Raw genomic sequence first — 23,448 nt, 5'->3', positions numbered from 1 at the left:
CCTTTACTTTCAATATATATATATATTAATTTTCCTTCTTTGGTTTCTCTCTTCCTCCTTCTGATTTATTTCTAGATTTCTGTCTTCGATATCTCTGATCCTTTCCTCTATTTGTTCGACTCTATTTCCCAAACTTGTTATTTCATTTTTCACCTCTTGCAATATGTTCTTTATTTTCAGAAGGTCTATTCTGTTCTTTTTGAGGGTTTCAATCTCCTTGCTAAAGAACTCATTCTTCTCATCTAGTTGTTTTTTCAGTTCCTGAAATTGTTGATATGAACTATCCCGGATCTCACTGAGTTTTTCAGAAGTACTATCCTGAATTCTCTGTCATTTTAGGTGCATATTTCTAAGTCTGTAAGCTTATTTTATGGAGATTTTTCTCTTTCTTTCTAAGATGCCTTGTCACCTTGTTTGTGCATTGTGTTTAGTGGACTATTTCTGCGCCTATGGTAGCTCTTTTGGGCAGATCCCATGCTCAGACATGCTTGTGTGCAGTTTTGGTGTTTTTTGTTAAGTTTTAGATGTTCAGCTTATTGTCGTTTCAAGGGGAGAGATCTGGGAATGTCTCAAACTCCACCATGTTTCTGATGTCAATCTCCTAGTGTGTTATTTAAAACTGCTGTTTCCTTGTTGATTTTCTGTCTGGTAAATCTGTTCATTGGTGTCAATGGGATGTTAAAGTCTCCCCTTTATATCAATCAATAATTGCTTTATATGTGTAAGTACCTCTATGTTGGGTGCACATATGTTTACTAGGGTAATGTCCTCTTATTGTGTTAATCCCTTTATCATTATGTAATAGCCTGTTTTTTCTTTTATTATAGCCATTGTTTTAAAGTCCATTTTGTCTGATTTAAATATTGCTACCCCCGGGTTTATTTTTTATTTTATTTTATTTTTTCATTTTCATTTGTGTGAAAATCTTTTTTCCATCCCTTTACTTTCAATCTGTGTGACATTTGACCTGAAGTGGGTTTCTCTCATAGATACCATATACATGGGTCTTTTTTTCTTAAACATTCAGCTACCCTATGTCTTTTTTTAAAGCATTTAATGCATTTTCTTAAAGTGATTATTGATAGGTATATAGTTACTACCATTTTATTATTCATATTTATGGGTGTCCCCACTTCTTCTTTTCACAGAATTCCCCTTAACATTTTTTATAATACTGGCTTGTTGTTAATGAATTCCTTTAGCTTTTTCCTGTCTGGGAAGCTCTTTATCTTACCCTCAATTTTAATTGATAGCCTTGCTGTGTAGAGTAGTCTTGGTTGTAGGTTTATGTTTTTCATCACTTTAAATATTTTGTGACAATCCCTTTTAGCCTGCAAATTTCCTGTTAAAAAAAAAACTGATATTCTTATAGTAGTATCCTTGTAAGTAACTAGGTGCTTTTCTCTTTCTGCTTTTAAGATTCACTCTTTGTATTTAAACTTTGGCATTTTAATGTTGATGTGTCTTGGTGTAGGTCTGTCTGCCCAAATCTCCCTTTTGATGTGCCACTTGTGGAGCTAATCGGGTTTTTCTCTGTTGCTGTCTGAAGTCAGCCACTGGCTATGTTTGTTCTGGGGCCTCTTGGAAGAGGCTGCTGTGTAGTTCAAGTTCAGCTGGCCTGGGTTACTTGGTAGAAGCTATAAAGAGATCTGCAGTTGGTCGTTGTTTATGCTCGAACTGGGGACATGTGAGAGAAGCCACACTGTGAACCAAGGCCAACTACCACCAGCACCTGGCCTGTGGTAGCTCAGCAAATGGCCTGGGGCACCCCAAGGCCTGCCATGTCTGCAGGTTTCCTATAAGGCTCAGCCAGTGAAAGAGCCTTGAATCGTATGTAAGTTGAGTGAAGTAGAGTCTCAGGCAGTCACCAGGGTGAGGTGAGTGGTGTTCATCAGGTTAATGAAGATTCAGATTTGGTGCCAGTGCTGAGCCTGGGGCCTCTCAGTAAAAGGCCAGAGCACATCGAGGCCATCCACCACCAGCCTGGTGCCCACAGTAGTCAAGAGTTGTCCAGAAAAGACTGCAGTGTGTGCCACTGTTGGCTATCAACCGCCCAAAAAGCCTAAAATGGTCCACAAGTTGGGTGGGTGGGGTTCTAGGGAGTCACCAAGGTGAATTGATTGGAGTTCACCAGGCCAATGCAGATTCAGATTCTGCCATGTGGAAGAAGGGCTCAACACAGGAAAGGATGTGCCTGCCTGTTGGCTGCACAGGAAGAAGACTCAATACAGGGACAATGATGGCTGTTCCTTCAGCCCTCTCTCTGAAGGAACACAATTCAGTCTCTCCATATATTTTTCTGATACCTTCTGAGCCATTATCCCTTTCCCAAACTAATACAAATACTCTCACACTTATAATGTGTTTTATTCTTAGTAGTTACAATACTAGTTAACCTTGGTGACCACTAATCGCATGCCAGGTAGTGAGTTAATGTTCCATGCAATATCTCATTTGAACATTTCTACAACCCTGTCATTTATTCTGTTTATACATGGAGAAACCGAGGTTAAGTAATTTGTTTAGGTTCACAAAAATTCTAAGCTATAGAAATGAGGATAGAATCTGGCCTTTTCTATCCTGTGTTCACTTTATTAGAGTGCAGCACCATTTGTCGAAAGTTATCGCCCCATTCATTAACTTCAAGTAGCATCTAAATGAGATCACCTGACATGACCCACACTGCATAAGCCGATGTTTGAAAATAGTTCTTTTATTAAACTGTCTCAATCCATATGATTTTTTCAACAGATCTCTTCTGGTTTGTTTGACAATATAATTTGCATCTTAAAAGGTATAGAATTGCATACAAACAAGTTCAAAGCTTGAGTGAATCTTTATAACTAATTCCCCTGAAGCAGAGTCTTTATTCTCTTTGCATAGCAACTTCAAAATTCTATATGTCCTAGATCATCTGAAAAACACACAACTTGATAATTTTTGTCCCCAGATGGAGCCAAAGGCCATGGAAGAGTGTATCTCAGGATTATCAGCACAGTACAAAATATGGCTAAGCCACTTTTTCTCCTGATTTACAAAATGAATACCCAGATTTCTCTTACTTAGAGATTGAGCATGATAATTACTGAGAAGCTATGAAGGTTTCCAGCATTCTAAGGTATAGTATTGTGCTAAAGATGAGAGTCCTCATTATATTGGTATTTCCTCCATCCTGTCCTCACACCCTAATTGTACTGCCAAGATCTACATACATTACTCCTAGGTCCTGGTGTCAAGTATAGAAATATTTATTCAATGAATGAATAAATATTTTCTGAAAATAGGAAAAAACTGGGGGTAAAAAAATATATATATGTATGTATATATATGTACATATATATCTATGTGTATATATGCATACACATACTCTTAATTAGAGAATATTAGTAAATCACATAATAGAATTTAAATAATCAATAATATAGTGTTCTCCAGAATTTTTAAAAATATTAATCTCAGGGTAATCTTAGTAAATTAAAAATGCAAATAAAATGCATATCCATTTTATCATGTTGCTAGGATTAGGAAGAATCATTTTGTTATGTGACCAATCATTAAATAAAATTTAGACACAGACACAATTTACCCAAATGTGTTAATTCTTACTGGGTGATGTCAAGGGCACACATTTAGTAGATATATGGCTTGCCTCAGCCTTTCCATTGACAGCCTATCCTGATCTCCCTACTCACCTTCCAATTGTCCTGGCATGGTCTGGCTGACATTGATTCATTAAATGTATATTTATCAGGCATTCACGGTGTATAAGGTTCCTTTGTAGGATGTTGAGATACCACTGATCCAGACAAAGATCTTAGCATTCATCAAACTTACATTCTTGTGTTCTGGGAAAACACTTTGCTTGGTATTCATTTTCCTCTTAATAAAAGCAGTTTATACATCACAAAAGTGGAACTAAAGACCAAGGAAATTATTTTTAACCTGATAAAATGTTAAATAAGAAAATAGTTGGTTGCTTTTTTCTAATAGACCTATAATAGTTGTTTCCAAAATGTTAAATAAGAACAGTAAATTGCAGAGCAATCGATTTACTTTATTTGACTATATACATATTTAAATATATATATAGTATAGAATTAAATATATATGTGTATGTGTATATATATGTGTGTGTATATATGTATAGATATGTATATATATGTGTGTGTGTGTGTGTGTGTGTCTGTGTGTGTATATATATGTGTGTGTGTGTGTGTGTGTGTGTATATATATATAGAGAGAGAGAGAGAGAGACAAAGAGAGACAGAGAGACAGAGACAGAGAGAGAGAGAGAAACTCCATCAAAAAGTACACACAATAAAAAGTTAATGGAAGTTTGGAAGGAATACAGAGTTGATTACTTCTTCCTTTGCACAGGTATTCACCATTTAAATTTGTTAATGGAGATGTCTTATTTTTGTAAATTAACAAAATCCAATAGATTTATTTAAGGTTCAATATGACCTGTTTTTCAAAACATCAGTTAAGAGATTGAACTAGATCGGCAATTATCTGTCTTTTGGCAAATGACATTTACATATGTAACACGTTCCCAAAGGTATACTCAAGACTACATGTAATTCTCTGGCAGGAATCTACCCTTTCCTCTTCCACTAAGGATAGTGTGTCAGAAGCTAGATGTCAAGAAGAGTGACATTATTATTAAGATAACCTTAAATTATTTTTGTTCATAAACATAGATATAAATAGAAGCAGAAATAGAAATAGAAATGTGCAATAGATCTAGCTACACATATAGTTACAGTGTGAAAAAACCTTGGTGATTTAACTGCATTCATAACAAATTACTTGTGACATAACTAGAAAACACTAGAATGTCTAAAAACTCTAGGTAAAACAAACAAAAAACTGATCTTAGATCTAGGTAATCAAAATGTGTTTCACAGACCAGCAACTTTGGCCTTAGTTGGAAGTTTATTGGACCTGCAGAATCTCAGGCCCCTCCTCCAGACCTGCTGAATCAAAATCTGCATTTTAATAATATTTCCGGATGATTCATAAGCACATTAAAGTTTGAGAAGCGCCAGCCTAGATAAAAGTCAAGTTCCTTCCAACTCAGAGATTTGAGGAATCTAGGTAAAAATGATAGGACCAGAAATGATGTCAGCACTTGCAATAAAATCAAATATAAAACTATATCTCTGCTTCTATGCCTCCAAAATTTCGGACAACCTTTAATCTTTAAGCATAGCCATGTTACCAAAGAAGTAAATGTATTTTGTGGAGAGCAGTTGCTACTCAGCATTAAGTTGCTGACAGATTGTTTTCACACAAAATTGTAATACATAACTCAGGCATCTGCTCTAACTTTCAAGAATCCAAGCATTAGTTGTAACAACTTTGAGTTTGTAATTTCATCTTCATACCCATATCCACCCTCATCCCCATGAATGTTGGCACATATCAAAAATGTATTGGGAAATGAAACCATAAAAACAAAATGTTACTATAATTTGAAAGACAAGAGTGCTTTTGAAACTTTTCATGATGCTCTCAAAAAAGAAAAACAATGTTTGTAAGTATTCAGTGCTTCATAGTGGTTTTCTAATACATTACTTCATGTCTACAGTGTGATACCCATTATCAGTTTTGCAGCAATGCATTACACATACAGTTGACCCTTGAATGATGCTAGGGTTGGGAACACCAACCGCCATGCAGTCAAAAATACACATATAAGTTTTGACTCCCCAAACTTAACTACCAATAGCCTATTGTTGACCAGAAGCCTTACTGATAACATAAACAGTCGATGAACATATATTTTGTATGTTATATGTATTATATACTATATTTTTACAATAAAATAAGCTAGAGAAAAGAAAATGTTATTAAGAAAATCCTAAGGAAGAGAAAATACATTTACAGTATTTATTTTTTAAAAACCCATATATAACAGACTTGCATAGTTTAAATTCATGTTGTTCAAGGATCAACTGTACATGCTTGTCATACTAATAATTTTCATCTTGAGTTTAGAAATCCATCCAGAAATGGCTTTTTCTACTACAGTTTCTTTGATGAACAAACAATGGAAAGAACTTTTCTTTTTGTGAAAATATTGGGTCACTAATGCAAGAAGCCTACTGAAAAGTAAGGAACCTGATGATATACTGAATCTCACTTCTCTGGTGTTTTTTTTTTTTTTTCTGTTTTTCTCTAAAGGAAAATTTTCAAGTTGCCTTTGAAAATATTGCCAGCCTAAGCCTAAACTTATAAACCAGATTGTTCTATTTTTCTTTGGCTCTTGTCTTCTCTTGTTGATACTCAGAAGAGAAAACATCATCTTAATAATAGTTATAAGTGGCTCAAGAGCCATATTAGGTGATGATAGGTCCTGTCATACTCAATATTTCCTCATGAAAAAGTAAAATTATAAAAAGGGAGACTTTTTAAATGGTACTAACATTTTTTATTATCATTAATTTCAGGTAAACAATACATTGGTTAGACATTTATGTGGTTTATGAAATGATCTCCCAATTACTCTATCACCCATCTGGCTCTGCACACAACCATTACAATAGTACTGACTGTATTCCCTATGCTGTACTCTATATCCCCATGACTGTAAGGAGGACTTTATTTCTAAAATATTTGAAAGTATAATGGCACAGAAAAATGGGAAATGGAATAATTCAGGGCACAAATGACCCTAATAAGACTTAAATAAACAATAGAGACAGAGATATATTGCCTGAGCCATGAAGCAACATTCCCTTTTGTCTTTTTTAAGTGCGTATTCCTCAAAAATCCTGATGATAAAGTATATCATTTTGAGCACAATTATTTAAAGTGACTGTTTTACATTTGGATGGAGGCTAATCTCTTCTAAGAGTTGTGTCCATAAACTGCAGGAGGAGTTTTCTATTAGGGCTAAGCAGCCATCAGCTGGAATAGCCCCAAACAATGACTGTCTGATGGATGTACCTGCATTGATAACTGCTATTTATTAATAAGAACATTTATCAAGCCCTACTGTGTGCATTAGCAGCTACAAGGGACACATAAGGCAACAGAAACATAATCCTTACATGTGAGGTACTTTCCATCTAGAGAGACTGGCTGTTGGATGAAGCCCGCTTGGACAAATATGGCCAGCTTTACCTGCAGGGAATTATCTGTGAGATGAGATTTCAAGGGTACCAAGAAAGTTGTATTGTCCAAAAGAATATGTCCTGCAACCACTAGCAGATGCCTAAAATACCACCAACCCACTATCCTATTAAATACATATAGGTTTATGTAACCTGTGACAATGACAATTCTTTGGGGAAAATTCAGCTAAGAGAAATTTACTCTTTGAGGAATTCATGTGACTCTGGTGTGCACAGAGAAAGGGAAGACATCAGTGGAGTATCAGTTAGAGGGAATGCCAGAGAACTCACTCTGCCAATTCCTTCCTTTAGTATTTTTTTTATATGTCCAATCACCTCAAGTAGTCAATGTGAATGTTTGATGAAATGAATAATATCCCCTTTCTTGTATATAGTTATAAAGGGAGTAACTGTCCTACTGCTGCAGCATATTATAAATCAATTCCAAAATCATTTCTTTTTACGGCAGAAAAGAAAAGCTTTGTTAGAAGAGAAAGTACAGTTCCAAATGTGGAAGCAGGACTGAGCAAGAAAAGCATGGCTCAAATGGCCAATCCCAAGATCATTTGTACTCATTCTCTATAAGCCACCTTCACCATCCTCTGGCCCTTCTCCACCTTGTGAATAGTACAAAAAATACGTACTATACAAGTCTTCCCTGGTTTCCCTCTGACAGAATGAATTCTTCTCACTCTGTCCTACACTCTTTTGTATTTACTTGGCTTTCCAGAGAGTAGAGAGTATTGTCTCCAGCAGTGGACCTGGATTTCTCTGAGTCACCTGCCAGATGGGCAGAGCTGTGTTCTACTCTAGTGGTTCTCAACGTGTTCCCTAGACCAACAACATCAGCATCCTATGGAAACTTGCTAGCAAAGCAAATTCTCAGACTCCATCTGCCCCAGTCCTACTGAATCAGAAGCTCTGTTAGATAGGGCCTGCTACTTTGTATTTTAGCAAGCCTCCAGGGGGTTCTGATGCACACTGAAGTTTGATGATCACTGTTCTACTCTCCGTGACACCCTCCTTTCTGTCACAGTGTCTGAGTGGCTGCCATGAACCATTTTGCTGGCTCTGTTTAAACACAACCAACACATAGGCATGACTAAGATAGAACCTAACTCTATTGCTAGGTTTATTTATGTTTATTAGAGCTGAAATGTATTAACCTTACTGGACTGGTTGTCAGAATGGAAGAAGACTGTCGGATTACATCAGCTAGAATAAATTGCCAGCCGACACTCTTTGCATGTGGTAGTCACAAATACTATAAATCATTGACGAATTTGGAGACGGCTTTGCTACCCCACTTCCCTGCAGATAACATCTTGTTAGTGAGTCGTGGGGATGCTACCAATATATTTGCTGCATCGTCTAAGAAATCTGACAATTCTGTAAGTTATTTTTCTTTTTCATGTGTGAAACATCATAAAAAAAAACTTGCACTGTTTCATTTCTTTTTCTATTATACTCTCTTGCTGTTTTTATAATGCTCTTTCTAGAATTATAGATATATTATAAGAAAATTTTTTCCAGAATAGAATGGATCACACATTGCATTGTATCACTCTGTGTGTTTCTCCTCAGCCATATTTGTACACATGGGAAATAATTCTGTCTATAACATCATCTTTAAAGGTCTGCCTCAAAGAATCTCAGAGTTGCTGGCAAAATTGAATTTTGCTGCCCTAGATCACATTATTGCTTTTCTAATTTGACTATGTCTCATCCAGAACTAGAAAACCTGGCCAGCTGGCCTATTGATTCCTTGCTCAAAAACTTTTCCACTTGTGCCTCAAGCTGAACTTACACCTCATATTTTAACTCGTTATTCAGAAGACATGAGGTTCATATTTTTAGCCCCTCTGAAAATGATGGTTTTGCTGTTTCTTTTCTTCTTTTAAGGTGCTTGTGCTATTGAAGAATGGTGCAGGCCAAGGGGGCAGAGGAGAAAAGGAAATTTAATCTAAATTTGTGTAGATATCTGGTTTGAATATGAGACACATGCTGGGATCCGTGACTTCCACCACTTCTAGAGGAGGCATGCAGAGGATAGAAAAGTGAACTGCCATAACAGTTCCAGAGGACCTGGATTTTTTTAGTGCTGGCTGTGCCACTAAGTATCCATGTAAGCCACCATACCTTTCTGATCCTTAATCTTCTCAGCTAGGCAATGAGGAGCTTAGATGATATGACTTTCAAAATTTCCGTCTAAACCAAAATAATACTCCCTGGAATCTAATTTTATAATGTTTATATACAAAAATAGTAGGTAAGAGCGTGTTCTATTTAATCAATATCTCCTTTGCTGAGCAAGTAGGGTCAAGAGCAGGAAGATGAACACGCTTTCATTTTCCTTACCATGAAACATCCTAGTGCCCTTTAGGGAGCAGGAATACCACTTTTCTAGTACAAACTCTTCATCAAATCCCTGCAAGACCTTTGTTTCTGATACCTTTGACATTACTTTCTGTATAACTTCTGGAAGATATCCTCACTGGACATTTTTCTTCATTTAATGTTCCAAAACTAGATGATCCCCTTAGAAGGGGGCAAGTTGATGTTTACTATGTAACATCAGAAATTCTCACTGATGTCCTGTCTACCTTGTGATCTGCTCTCAAAGAATATGCTTGTCTAAATCACTATAGTAGAAAAACTCCTCACTCCCATTCTCAAAACAAATGCCCTCTCAGAAAGTATTTGGGGTAACCAAACACTACTGCTTTGGGCAATGACTCTCTCTTGCAGTGAGTTTTAAATTGGCCTCCCTCCTTAGGTCTCTGTGATGCCTCAAGAGAAGTAAGAACTCTGGGGTCCCCACCTTTACTCAGACAGACCAATTCCATTGCTTCCAAGCTCCAATTTTATAAGTTCTTATTCTGAAATTCTATGTAGTATTTAATTTGTAAAAAAAAAAAAAAAAAAGTTTTACTACTTTAAAACATATAATTAAAAAGATAGAAAATCATTGCACAATGAAATTCTAGGTCCCTCATTCATGAGTGGAGGTGGATGATGCGGGTAACTCTTCTACATTGACTCCCAGAGTTTCCCAGCAGGATTAAGTTCTAGTTTCCCACAATAAGAAGGGCTTTGGTAATGTGTCCTTTGCCTCCTGACCTTCCCTATCTCATTTCTTCACTTTATTATCAGTGTTTTCTGCAAATCTCCTCCCAAGTAAACAACTTGCACTTGAATCCTTGTCTCAGGGTCAGCTTCTAAGGGAACACAATCTAAGATAGGGATTTTTAGTAGAATATCATAAAATTGGATTTGAAATATAAGAGAAACAAATTGGGCAAGAAACAGATTCAAAAACAAATAACACTTTTATTTTAGCCACATAATATCTAACATAATTCTCCAAATACTGTGGACAATTCTTGGATGGATTGAGACATGACTTCAGATATCACTTGGGTGAACTATTAATCTCTACTTCTGGCAGCACAGTTGACCCTGAAATAGCCCACTGCCTTCTCAGTATTTTTTAATCTCTCACTAATGGCACCTATCTGGGTTACCTTCCTTGTTTGTGGTAACTCTTGGTTTCTTAGGTGTTTCCACCTTTGGTTGAGAATTTCTGTGATCTTGGTTTGGTTCTCCTTTCGAACCAACTCCTGTACTTATGGCATTTGGAGAATATCTCCATAGAAGCGAGATGATTCTCAGTGGAAGAAAAGATGCTGTTGCACAATCTACTACCATGATTAACAAGTAGTGCTCTGCAAAATATTCTGATCCTGTGCAAACAGCAGAGAACTAAATAACATTTTAAGTAACAGTGATATTTTTAATGTATTATTTGAAACTGATGATAGAACAGCATGCATATTTATATGTAGTAGCCAAATATTAACCCATTAAAGACCACTGAAGCACAGCTCCACTTTTTGTTCACTCAAAACAAAGTTTCTCCTACTGGAAATATAGATTACCACTAAATAGTTGCTGAAATTAAGAGTTTCTAGGCCTGTATCTAATTTCATATAATGTGTCATTTATTGGTAAAGTTTTAGCCCTAGGGGACTGTGTGTGTGTGTGATGGAACCTCAGACATATCTGCTTAGCCCTAGTCCTAGGGCAATAACAAGTGAACCATGTAAAGAGGAATGTTGAAAAAACTGCTGATCTTTTCTAACTTTTAGGCTTCTAGTAGTGTTGACAAAATTGAGACTTTTTAAATATGATGACAAGAACTCAAAATTTAGATTTTTCTTAGGGCAACTTATATTAAGCAGATAATTTGCAAGTGGTAGGTGAAAATGGATTATTCTTAAATATGTGCAACAGAAATCTGTAATACCTGGTGATTTTATTCTTTAAATGACTTTATTTATAGACCATGGAATAGATCACAGTGCTCCTGCCTTAGCATATGAACTGTCATTGTGCTATTGAAGGAAGAGCGTCAGTATATTTGAGGACTACTGAATCGCTGACTCTTCATGTATTGTGTATCTTGTATATTCAGGTCACGGTATATGGGGGTGGGTTCTGTGTACACACAAAAGCAAAATCCCAATGCACTGGAACCAGCATCTCCCTTAACATCCTGTTTGCAGGTAAACGCACAAGGGCCTTCTGTACTTACCAGCCAGAAGGACAAATTGTGTTTGTGCTGGTCTCTGCTGCCTTTCAGTTTCATTTTTAAAAGGGTAACTTGGAGTATTCCTGAATAATGAAGGTTGTTTTTTCCTACCTCGCATACCGGAGGTTTTTCCTATAGCCTTGAATATCAGCTTTTGAATCCTTGAAAGCCCTCATCACACAATATAGCTTTTTTCAAAGAGTATGGTATTAGGAAATTCTTTTTCTGAGATGAATAACACAGTTTTAAAGTGATTTCCAAGCTCCTGAAGCTAGTAGGACTTTGGAGAATGCAGGACAACTTGAACTTAAGGTACTTAAGACTCTTGTAAAAGTTTTATTGTTCTTTCATGCTTTTGCTTTTGTGTTCTAAAATGCATAAAGACCTTGAGGGAGAGAAGAGAGCAAAATGTTATCAAAAGGAAAAAAATCTGTGAATGCTATCTGGAGGGAAAACTGTATAGGAGAAAGTGTGTACACAGCACCCACCTCCATATAATGTGAAACTGTATCTTGATTTCCTTTTTGTTTTTTGAAAGAACGTCACTGTCTGTGAAATATGAGGCCTATGAAGAACAAAATGGTCCAAAGTCACTCCTTGTAACAGCCTCCAAATTCCACATATAGGCTATTTTTCCCATGTGGCCGATTGTACAAATTGTAACTGAATGCAAACGCTCTGGAGCCTCCTTTTCTCCACTCATGCATTCCATTCTTCCAATTCTCTATCCTCTACCATTTATTGTTCATTCAATAAATATTTTTGTAATATCTATTTTGTGCCAGGTACAGCATCATGTTCTGAAGATGCAAAGCTGGTGATAATGGTGAGCAAAACAGACACCTTCCTGTACCTTTTGGAGTTTACCATTTAATGTACACAGATAATATAAATGCAACAACTCCCAAGGAGAATAAGAGAGGCCATACAAGCACAGGAAGGCCTACCTGCTTCTGGGGTTAGGAAACAGACCCTTCTAAGACAGTAATGATTGAGCTGAAATCTGAAGGAGCATTCCAGACTGTGAGAAAAACATAGAAAAAGACTCTGGCATAGGAAAGAAGGTGAATGCTCCTGGAACTGAAAGGCCAGAACAGAAAGTTGGAGGTAGAGCAGGGAGAATTTGGAAGAAGAAGGCTCCAGCAGATCATGGAGCTGATTTTTGGCTTCCTCTGGATTTTGGTCTCTACATTCAAGAAAATGAGTAAATGTTAAGGGTTTAAAAGAGAGATGTGGCAAGATTTGATGGATGTTTTTAAAAGACCACTCTGGCTAAGAAGTTAGAAGGCAGCAGGAAGGGTTATTGGTGTGTGGGGGGGTGGGGCAGTTCAAAGGCCATGGTTGTAGTCCGGATGGCGGTGACTTGAAACAAGATGGTGGCAGAAGAGATAGAATTGGAGAGTTTCCTGAAATATTTATGCCAGTACTTGAGCTGGATTGGAGAATGAGAAACATGAAGACACGGAAATTGATGCCCAGGTTCCCAACCACTGTAAGTGGCTGGGTATTGGGACCATTAACCCAGAAATGGAATAGGAGAGCGGGTGAGGGATTGTGTGAGGAGATAGGAAAAGAGGGAGGTATGGATGGCAACAGGAGGGAGGAGCAGAATTGCCCCCTAATGCCAACTCCGCCAATCTTTCCAAAATATGGGCTTTCAAATATTTGACATTGACTCCCCTCCCCCAAGTAAGAAATACATTTTACATAGCTTCCCCGTACACAGACAGGGTATACAGAAATTCACAAAAACAGTGCTTTCCTGTTTCATGTACAACTCAGGGATATTTCCTATCTTACACTAATAAAAAAAAAAAGCAAGACGGACGGCAGAGTGGGCAGTGAGGCACTGACGGTGTCAATGACGGCAGCGACGACCACTGTGGCGTCCTTTGTGACGTTGATCCAGTGAGGTTTCTAGGGCGTTGGCACCGTGGTCGAGACAAACTGCTTCGCAGCTTCAGCTTGCAGCGCGGCGGGCGGCTGCGGTTGCCCAACCCTCGTGCGGGGGGTGCCCTTCACTCCCCCAACATGGCGTCCTCCACCGCCTCACACCGGCCCATCAAGGGAATACTAAAGAACAAAGGCTCTTCAGCCTCGGCAGCGGCCCCTTCCCAACAGTCTGGAGAGGCTACCCACGTGGAGAGAAGAAAATCTCAGAAGTGGGACGAATCAAACATCCTGGCGACATACCGCCTTGCATACAGAGACTATGATTTAATGAAGATAAATGAGCCCAGCACTCCCCACTTCAGTATGCAAGATGGTGGAGAAGATACAGTGCGTGATTTAGAAACAAAAGATTCTACCCAAGACATGACTGGAGACATCTTAGCTAAGAAATTAGCCGCCATTAATATCTCGGAGCCGAGCTGTCAGATGGGGGAGTCCGAGAGCGACGGGGCACACAGTAGCAGCGTCTTCTTCCTCGACAAATTAGAAAAAAAACGGCAGTTCGAAATGAGAAGGAAGCTGCACTACAATGAAGGACTGAACATCAAATTAGCTAGGCAATTAATTGCGAAAGACTTCCAACGTGAGGAACTGGATGATGAAAATGAAGAAGGTCCACATGTCACCAACAAAGAGAAGACTGCTGCAGAACCAGATGAAGGTCCTGCAAGTGACGAACTGCAAACCCAGTCATGCTATGTGTAGGAAACATATGTTCACGCTGAGACTGTCAGATACACACTCTGTTACTTTAATATACTGCTTCTAGCACTGAAATACTATCAGTTAAATTGTACTGCAATAATTAAATGGTAAACTTCGAAAATAATAGATTAAATGGAAAATGCTTGCTTGATAATTTTGTCTGATACTTAACCACAAATATAAATCCTGACATCAGTTCAAATCCACATTACTTTGATAAAACTTGGTTAATGTATATATTACATATAGCTTTTTATGTGATAAGGGCTTAAAGGAGACTAATGTATATTCACTTCTAGATGTATGAGCTTTTGTAGGAAAGGTTTTATTACAATGTCAAAATGCAGTTGGGACAGTGTGTTATATACTCTGATAAATATTCAAAGTAAAAAAAAACACTTTAGGTTGGGTGATTTGCCTGTTTAATTGAGAGGGAATATGAGAGTTGTTGCATTTTTTTAGTCTACCTTTAAATGTTCTTTTAATTTTCTTTCATTGTCTACAAGGAAATAACTGAACTTTTTCTCATAAAAAATGCTCCTTTTTCATGAATTATCAGGTTAAAATTGCACCAATGTTCTGTTTCTTGTATACTCTGTGGGTAGATTTTATACCAATATTTTTAAAAGTTTAATGTTATCTCAGTGGTCAGTTCTTATAATTGTCTTAACCTCTATTGTTTCCTCAGTCCTCCTCTCAGTCCACACACACACACACACACACACACACACACACACACAATCTCTTATAGAATATCATATTGTCAAGACATCAGGAACTCCTCCTTCTCTCAAATTCTATCATTTGTTACAACAATGTCATCTCTTTTAACCATTATGACCTCTTAAGTCTTCTAATATATGGAGAAAATAGATTGAACAACAGAAGTGCCATAGTCAGGATGTAGAATTCAACTGTTAAATGTCTATAACTTTTTGTTTTACAGCTTGCTAAAAAACTTACTATTATTAGTTTATTATTGATCTAATTAGCTTTTAGAAAACAACTGAGTTGTTTTTGTGACAGAATCCTGTACAACTGGTACATGATTATAGTTCCTGAATGTATACAGACAGAAGTAAGCCCAAAGGTTTTTGTATGTGTGTGCATTTCTTTTTTAATTTAAAAATTTACTAAGATAATTGAAGATTTACAAGCAGTTATGAGAAATAATAGAGACATCCTGTGTACCCTTTACCCAGTTTCCTTCAATGGTAACATATTCAAAAACAGTACAATGCCACAACCAGGATACTGATGTTAATTTAATCAAGATATAGAACATTTCATTACCACAAGGATCCCTTATGTTGCCCTTTTATAGCCACATCTGTTCTCTATATCTATAATTTTGTCATTTCAAGAATGTTATATAAATGAAATCATAGTATGTAATCTTTTGAGATATACCATAGTTTGTTTACCTGTTCACCCGTTGATGGACATCAGGACTAATTCCAGGTTTTGATATTACAAATGAAACTGTGATGAACATTCATGTACAGGTTTTTGTGTGAACTTAAGTTTTCACTTTTCTGGGACAAATGCCCAGGAGTAAAATTGCTTGCTCATATGGTAGTTGCAGTTTCTTAAGAAACTGCTAAACTATTTTCCATAGTGTCTGTGCCATTTTACATTCTCACCAGCAATATATGAGCTTTCCAGTTTCTCTATATCCTGATCAACATTTGGTATTGTCACTATCATCACTATTTTTTATTTGTCATTTTTATAAATTTGTATTGATGTGTTAATTTGTATTTTACTAATGGTTAATGATGTTGAACATCTTTTCATGTGTTTATTTGCAACCTGTATATCCTCTGCTTTGAAATGTCTTTTGCCATTTTCTAGTTTGATTGTTTTTTTTACTGTTGAGTTTTGAGAGTTATTTGATCTGCAAAACTTTTCTCACAATATGTAGCATATCCTCTTATGGAGACTTTTGCAGAGCAAGTTTTTAGTTTTGATGTGATTCAATTTATCAATTTTTCTATTATACATGGTGCTTTTGGTATCCTAGTCAAATGTAATCCATAAAGATATTTTTTCCAAATCATAATTTTCTAAGTAAGTGACATGATATTGGACTGCATAGAAAAATAGACCTTTATTATTTAAGCTCGATTTCCTTTGGAGAAAAGAATCTGAGAATGTTCAATTTCAGTTCCAATTCTTTGTCAGTATCACCTCCTGGGCTAACCTCCTTTGATGTCATCATTTGTTTATCCATTTTTCAGTATGAAATTCAGCAAAGTTGGGTATTTAAAGCATGGGACATATAATGGTTTAAATGAAATGTTAAGTAAGTAAATTCTATTTGAAGGTTAAGGCAAATATATTTTCCCCCTGGACTTTGAAATTGCTTATATTTTTTCCTCTAATTAGTACACTAAATAATATGTTGCAATAAGGCACAATGATATAAAAAGAATGATAGTCAAAAGCCACTAAATTGGGTCCTTTAATTGCAATTTCAATTTAACAAACACTGAACTCAAAGAATCTTAACATTTTCCTTTATCCCATTTATGCCTTTATTTATTTTATTTTTTATTAAAATTGTTGGGATGGCATTGGCTAGTAAAAAGGATCTTAATATTTTCAGTTAAAGATTTTTGTTCTCTTTGTGTGCAAGTATCACTTGGAAGTAATACTGTAGGTGCTTATCAGCCATTCACACCTTAAAGTAAATGAAGAACATGGTATGTTATATTGATTGGGAAGGGAATGATCCAGATTTAGGGGGTATTATAAAAATAAAAGGAATGAAAGAGGTACCTAGAAATGAAGATTTGGGAAGGGAGGGGAGAAAATAATGAGAAATAATGGAGAGTTAAATTCACTAGCTTTAAAAGTGATGGCTGGCTCTCATCAAGTCATCAACTCTGAACTATCATAAAAAGGACACAAAAACTTAGAGAAGAAATGATGAAGAAAAAGATAGTTCTCTTTTCTACCCAAATAAATAATTATAGCAATACTATCACCACTACTACTACTATTAATTGGTATTTATTGGGTATAAATAATGCATCAGACACTCTACTAGAACTTCAAAAGAATTGTCTCATTCAATTATGCCAACAGTCCTTTGAAATAGTATTGTTTTGCCCATTTTTGATATCAGGAGATTTAAAATAAAGGAAATTGCATAATTTCCCCAAATCCATAGCTGCTAGGTGATGGAATCAGGATTCAAACTCAGGCCTGTCCGACTTACTCAGGCATTGTCTTCTCCCTAGAATAAAATACTGGCTCTATTCAGGCCCTTGATGGGATTGAAGGCCTTCCTTCTCCCTCTCCCTAAGCACACAAGTCTACCCCGGCAATGTAGCATGGGTTGCTTTTCTGTACAGCTGTGAAGTGAAAGTGGTCTAAGGAGATGTTCTCCAATGTAAGAACTGCCCTTGCCCTTTGCCATACTGCCCTGAACCCCAAGTCGTCTTCCCATTCCCTCTTCTGAGTCTATTCTCGGCAAGGACCTGGAGACATTCACACATACAAAGACGCCACTGAATGAAAGTAACATGTTTTTCAATTGTACTTCCAACAAGTGAACAAATATTTACCAAGCATGGCCATGTGTCAGAGGCACTAGCTGGTGCTAAGAAAATAAAGATGAATAAAACACAACCTCTGTCCCCAAAGAGATCTGGGGAGGGAGACCTGTATGGTTATGAAATAATCATTTATGAAGCCTTCTGGAGAAAAGGATGCCTGTATTTAAAATAGGACAAGAGCCCTTGTTTAGGTTACATAACTACTTGAAAGCAAAGAAGTGGTTTCCAGATGCCTGTGAAGGGAGCACCAGCCTTCAGAGGAAGTTTGCACTCTTCTGAGTACCTTTTGTCTGAAAGTAAGGACAGAGGGAGCCTAGTCCTTGAAACTTGTTCTGGTCTAGAAGAAGAGGCGACCCAACTCACACTTGGCTAAGGCTAGGGAAGTCTTGAAACTCCTATGCTACATTAGTGACAAATTAAATCTTTGGGGAGAGCACTTGGGCTAGAGGCTGTCTAGTGGAGACAGAGTGAGAAGTAGGGGAGAGCAAATGCAGACTAAATGACAGAGATTTGGCAGTGAGATGATGTCATCTGTAGGGTCACATCACTCAAGTGCCACTTCTGTGAACCACCCCGTCCCTTCTTCTCTGGCTTCTTTCCCCACACCAGTCTCAGGTGCCTGCTGAATCTTCCCCTTCCTGTTGATACTGTTCATGCTATTATTTACCCAACACAATATCACATTTTGATTATTAGGAGTATTAGGAAGAAATATGAGCAGGGAGAAAGATAAGGAATAGAGCTTATAAAACCCAAATTTAGGGAGAAGAGAACCAGAAATCTTTTATAAGAAATTTGGTCAAATTAGCACTACTATTTTAAAATTGGAAAAGGCAGTTTATCAGCTACAGGATGCAGTATTTATACACATTAATGGTGGGGTAGGGGTGCAGAAGAGGATGAGTTTTTTGCCAGTACCCACACTGATTGGACTTTAGCAGTTAGAGTTGCATGTGAAGTGGCTTTTGGAATATTTAAGGATGCAGGCTATGAAAAGTCTGGGAAAAACTGGAAATTGTGGATGTGCATCTGTGGTGTGTGAGGGAAGGCCAGGAGAGAATCTGTCTTAGGCATTCTTCCTCACCAGTATAAACAGAGTTCTCTAATACAAGGTTATATATTATTAGCTCCTAAAAATATAAATAATTGTTTTCATCATGCAAGCAGAGGATATTTGCATCACTGAACCTGCGTATGCATGCTGGGTACTAATATCTTATTCTTTTAAGAAGCCTCTTTTTCCTTTTCTTTTTTCCCCCTTGTTTTAAAACAGACTCTTTGAAAGGCACATATGAACTCGGTTTCCATAGCAATTGCAAGCATCAGTGATAACCCAGAGGTTCTAAGTTATAACATAGAGGGTACCCTATTAATGAGTTTCAAACTGCATTTCCATGAGACAACGGCTCAGCCACTGATAGATAAGGTCAGACTCCATCTCTGAACTTTAAATCAAATCAAGATAGATCAAAATGCAATAGAAGGAGTGTCCTTTTGGAAAGTGTACTGTTAAGAGAAATATGTCTTTGTGGAGGCAAAACAGTTGCTTTTGTGGTTTGTAATGCCCAGATGGAAAAATCCTAAAACAGATACAGCTTCTTCTGGGTTATTAATGGCATGTTGCCATTTCCTTATGCTATTTGTGAGTGAGTTTTAACTGTGGTAACTCAAAATCTAAGAAAGCACATAATCTTTTGTCCTAGGAAGAGCAGATGTGATGGTTAATTCTTGCCAGGTATAGAATAACACTAGTTCAATTATAATTTATTAACTTGTTTATTCATGCATTAAGTTCTAAGACACAGTGTCTACCTTCAAAGAGCTCCTAGACTAGTGGAGAGTTCAGCCTTCTCACCAAGCCATTTCTATCCTGTGCAAGAGTGCTTTATAGAGATTCTTGAGGGGCATTGTCCAAGGTCTTAAAAGACCTTCCTATAGAGTTCATTTCAAAGATAATACTTAAAGGAGAAAAGGGATTGAACAAAATGAAGAGGGATGGGCCCAGGGAGATTGGCATTCCAGATATGGATAAGAAGGAATGTATTTTTTTCAGGGAGCTGAGAGGTGTCTTATAAAAGAGAATGTGAGGAATTAAAGAAGTAAGAATAGTTCTGAAATAATTCAGGTACCACACGAAGACAAAGGAATCTACTAATATTTTAAAGCAGGAGAGGGACATGATCAGACTTCTCTCTTTTAAAGACCATATAGATGCAGTGTAGAGCCTAGAATGGAACAGGGCAGGAGAAACAAAACTAAAGACAGAAGCACAGACATGACATTGGTCTCAGGAAGCTAATGATTTTAATGTTAAAATTCCGAACCTCTCATCTTTCACTCACAGTAAAGTTACCAATGCCATGTAAAGCTTGGTCTCCAGAACTACAGCATCAGCATCACCTGGAAGCTGATTAAAGCTGCAAATTTTCAGGTCCCATCGCAGACCTACTCCAGACCTACTGAATCAGCATCTTGGTTTGGTGCCCAGCACTCTATGCTTTAACAAGAGTCCCAGAGGATCCTTAAGAACATTCAGGACTGAGAACCACTGTTCTACAATGCAGCTTTTTTTTATTATTATTGAGGCAACATTGATTAATAACATTATATAAATTTCAGGTATACAACATTATAACTTGATATCTGTACACACTATAGTGTGCTCGCCACCAAAAATCTAGTTTTGATCCATTACTTGACCCCCTTACCCATTTCCCATGTTCCTTCCTCTCTGGTAATCAACTATGAGTCTGCTGTCTGTATCTATGTTTGTTTTTGTTTTTGTTTTTTTGTTCTTTTGTTTCTCTTTTTTTTTATATTTCACATATGAATAAAATCATGTTTTTTGTCCTTTTCCATTTAACCTATTTCACTTAGCATAATACCTTCAAGATACATCCATGTTGTTGTAAATGGTAAGATTTTATCTTTTCTTATGGTTGAGAAGTATTCTAATATATATCTATAATATATATCTATATCTATCTATGTCTATATAGATAGATATAGATATATAGATATTTTGCATCTTCTTTATCCATTCATCTGTCAATGCACACTTTGTTTCCATATCTTGGCAATACAGCTTTTTAATTAGCTGAGCTCAATTCTCTGTGGGACAGACCTCACTGATACTATATATGTAATATGTATACAACTTTGCAAAAATTTACCACATTGAATGTCAGGACTGCACATAGGTTTGCTGAAAAATATCCACAGGTATGCTGCCTGATTTATATCACAGCTATACTCAATCTGTCCCCACCCCTTCCTATGCAACTCTTTCTCTAGTCCCTCCTCCACACCCTCCTAAACACTGTTCCCCCACAAACACATACTCAAAAGGGGAGTGGGCATTTTCATTGCAACTTGCAGAGTCTCAAAACTTTTCCACATCTCCATCTTTGCTTGGGCTATTTGTTTTGCCCAGAATATATATCTTCCTGTTTTTATTGTGTGTTTTACACAGTTTTCTACACTCAGTGCAAACCATACCTCAAACCCCTAAGTCAGAATAATGGGATCCTGCCTTGAGGGAAGCAGAAGAGTGTAATAATTGACAGTAAAGGATTTAACATCAAAAAGATTTAGATTTGAATCCATGCTCTACTATATATCAACTGAGTCACCCGAGGCAAAGCATTTCTTCTTTTTGAGCCAAATTTCCTCAATATCAAAGGAGGATAATAATAACAATTCCTTCTATTTATAGTTGTCGGAATGATTAAGTAAAAAGTCGTTAGTAAAATGCATGGCCTCTAGTAGGTAGTCAATAAATGGTAGCTATTATTATTTTTTCATCTGTATAAGTTTTATCTACATCTGTTAAACTGCTAAACATTTCTGTAACAGTTCTAAACATTTATGAATGTATCTCTTTTATCTCACTGGTCTGAGGTTCTTTTGGAGATAAGAGCTGTGCTTACATGTCTGACATCTCCCAGTATAGTGCCTTATACCCAATAGATGTTGCAGAATGGAACCAAGAAATTGCAGTTGAACATTTCTTCCTCCTGTTGAATTGGATTTTATAATTACCCTATGATTTACCTACTCAAATACAGTTTGTTCCCCGAGGCGCCTCAAGCTTCAGTGCCATGAGTTGTGAGGGGTACAGGAGAAGACAATGTGAAAAGGTGACACTCTCAAAAGGCAAAGCTTGGCTGGCAGCTGCTCAAATAATCTTCTCTTTCAAGATGTCCTTGATGTTTTCATCACCACTAAATTTGCAAGCTGAAGATGAAATGGGAAGACAGCAAACAGGATTTAAGATGTAAAGTAGTCTACATTTTAATTTTAAAATGCATTGAAACTTCTAGGATGCAGCTAAGTTTATGAAATATAGGAATTAATTTTGTGTCATGAATCCAAACCACAGGTTTCAGTTATTTATAAATAACACATGGCCATTTATATTCTTGGAATATTTCTAATTCTTTTTTCTTCTGAATTCTCTTTATTAATTACTACCAACTTTGATAGCAATATAAATTTTAGAGCTGAGAGGGGCCTTAAAGACCCTTTAGTTCAACATACTCACCTTAGAGATAAGGTTTTCTGTCTCATAAGCAGCAGAGACCAAAAGACCACCCAATGAAGACAGTAAGATTTTGTAAATAGCCACATATTCTCTCTCTTTATATATGGGTAACATAAATTAAACATATTGAAGTGCGTTTTCAAGTCGATTTGGGGACTACTCTTTTTAGAACTCAGAAAAGCCTTCGGGGAGAATCTGTTCTTTCTTAGAAAGCCAACTTCTCTCTGGCTGATACTTTTATTTTTTTTCAGCTGTGTGAGGGGCACCTTGCTCTTCTTGGAGCACCTGAGTATAAAGGCAATGCAAGAAAATAAGATTATCCCAGTGGTACACTTGGGATAATCCACTACTCAGGTTGAATTCCTCATCTTCTATGACTAATGGAAAAAGATGCACTCATGGTCCCCTCCTTCCCTCTGTCCTCTCAGTTTCCTCATTTGTGAAAAGTAGAACTACTTATGTCATGAGATTGTCATAAGGACTTCATTAAGTAACGCATGGAGAGGGCTTAGAACAGTACCAGGCAATGTTGGCTATATTCAATATTCTTGCTATTGTTAACACTGCCTTGGAACTCTCCATGAGGCTCTAGGATTAATAACAGCTAATTGAGGCCCTACCTATAGAGCTGGCATTGAACAAGGGCAAACTATACTGCTCACAGACAGGCAGGACACATCACAGGAGCTAGCACATTCTTCAAACCACCGGCTAGTTTGGGTGCTTAAGTTGAAACTTGGCTACACTAAAATTATACTTTGTAGCGAATGCTTTGAATCACCACCCAGATCTCCACTTCAAGGTTACAGCTGCTGAGAGTCTCCTCAGCAGATAGCTCTCAACTGTCAATCCTCTGTTCCCCAAGATTGTGTCAGCTGCAGAGTAACACTTGCCTCAAGATCAAGCTTCCACCTTGGGATGGTCCAAACTCAATGACTGATCAATGTGGGAGTTTATGGGGTCTATCGATTTGGA

At 37.0% G+C, this 23,448-nt stretch overlaps 1 protein-coding gene across 1 annotated transcript; it reads left to right on the top strand.

The window, feature by feature from the left end:
- Window positions 1-13,740: 13,740 nt before the first annotated feature.
- On the top strand, window positions 13,741-14,367 carry LOC105305926 (type-1 protein phosphatase inhibitor 4-like). Its single transcript, XM_011380764.1, has one exon. It carries the CDS (start codon window positions 13,741-13,743, stop codon window positions 14,365-14,367), a length of 627 nt encoding a protein of 208 aa, XP_011379066.1.
- Window positions 14,368-23,448: the final 9,081 nt, after the last annotated feature.

The sequence above is a fragment of the Pteropus vampyrus genome, unplaced genomic scaffold (assembly GCF_000151845.1).
Source record: "Pteropus vampyrus isolate Shadow unplaced genomic scaffold, Pvam_2.0 Scaffold404, whole genome shotgun sequence".
Lineage (NCBI taxonomy): Eukaryota > Metazoa > Chordata > Mammalia > Chiroptera > Pteropodidae > Pteropus > Pteropus vampyrus.
Note: the sequence above shows the minus strand (reverse complement) of the source record. Positions and strands in the feature narration are given on the sequence as shown.

Excerpts from the sequence above, each read along its gene's own strand:
- LOC105305926 (XM_011380764.1), top strand. The coding sequence starts at position 13,741 with ATGGCGTCCTCCACCGCCTCACACCGGCCCATCAAGGGAATACTAAAG.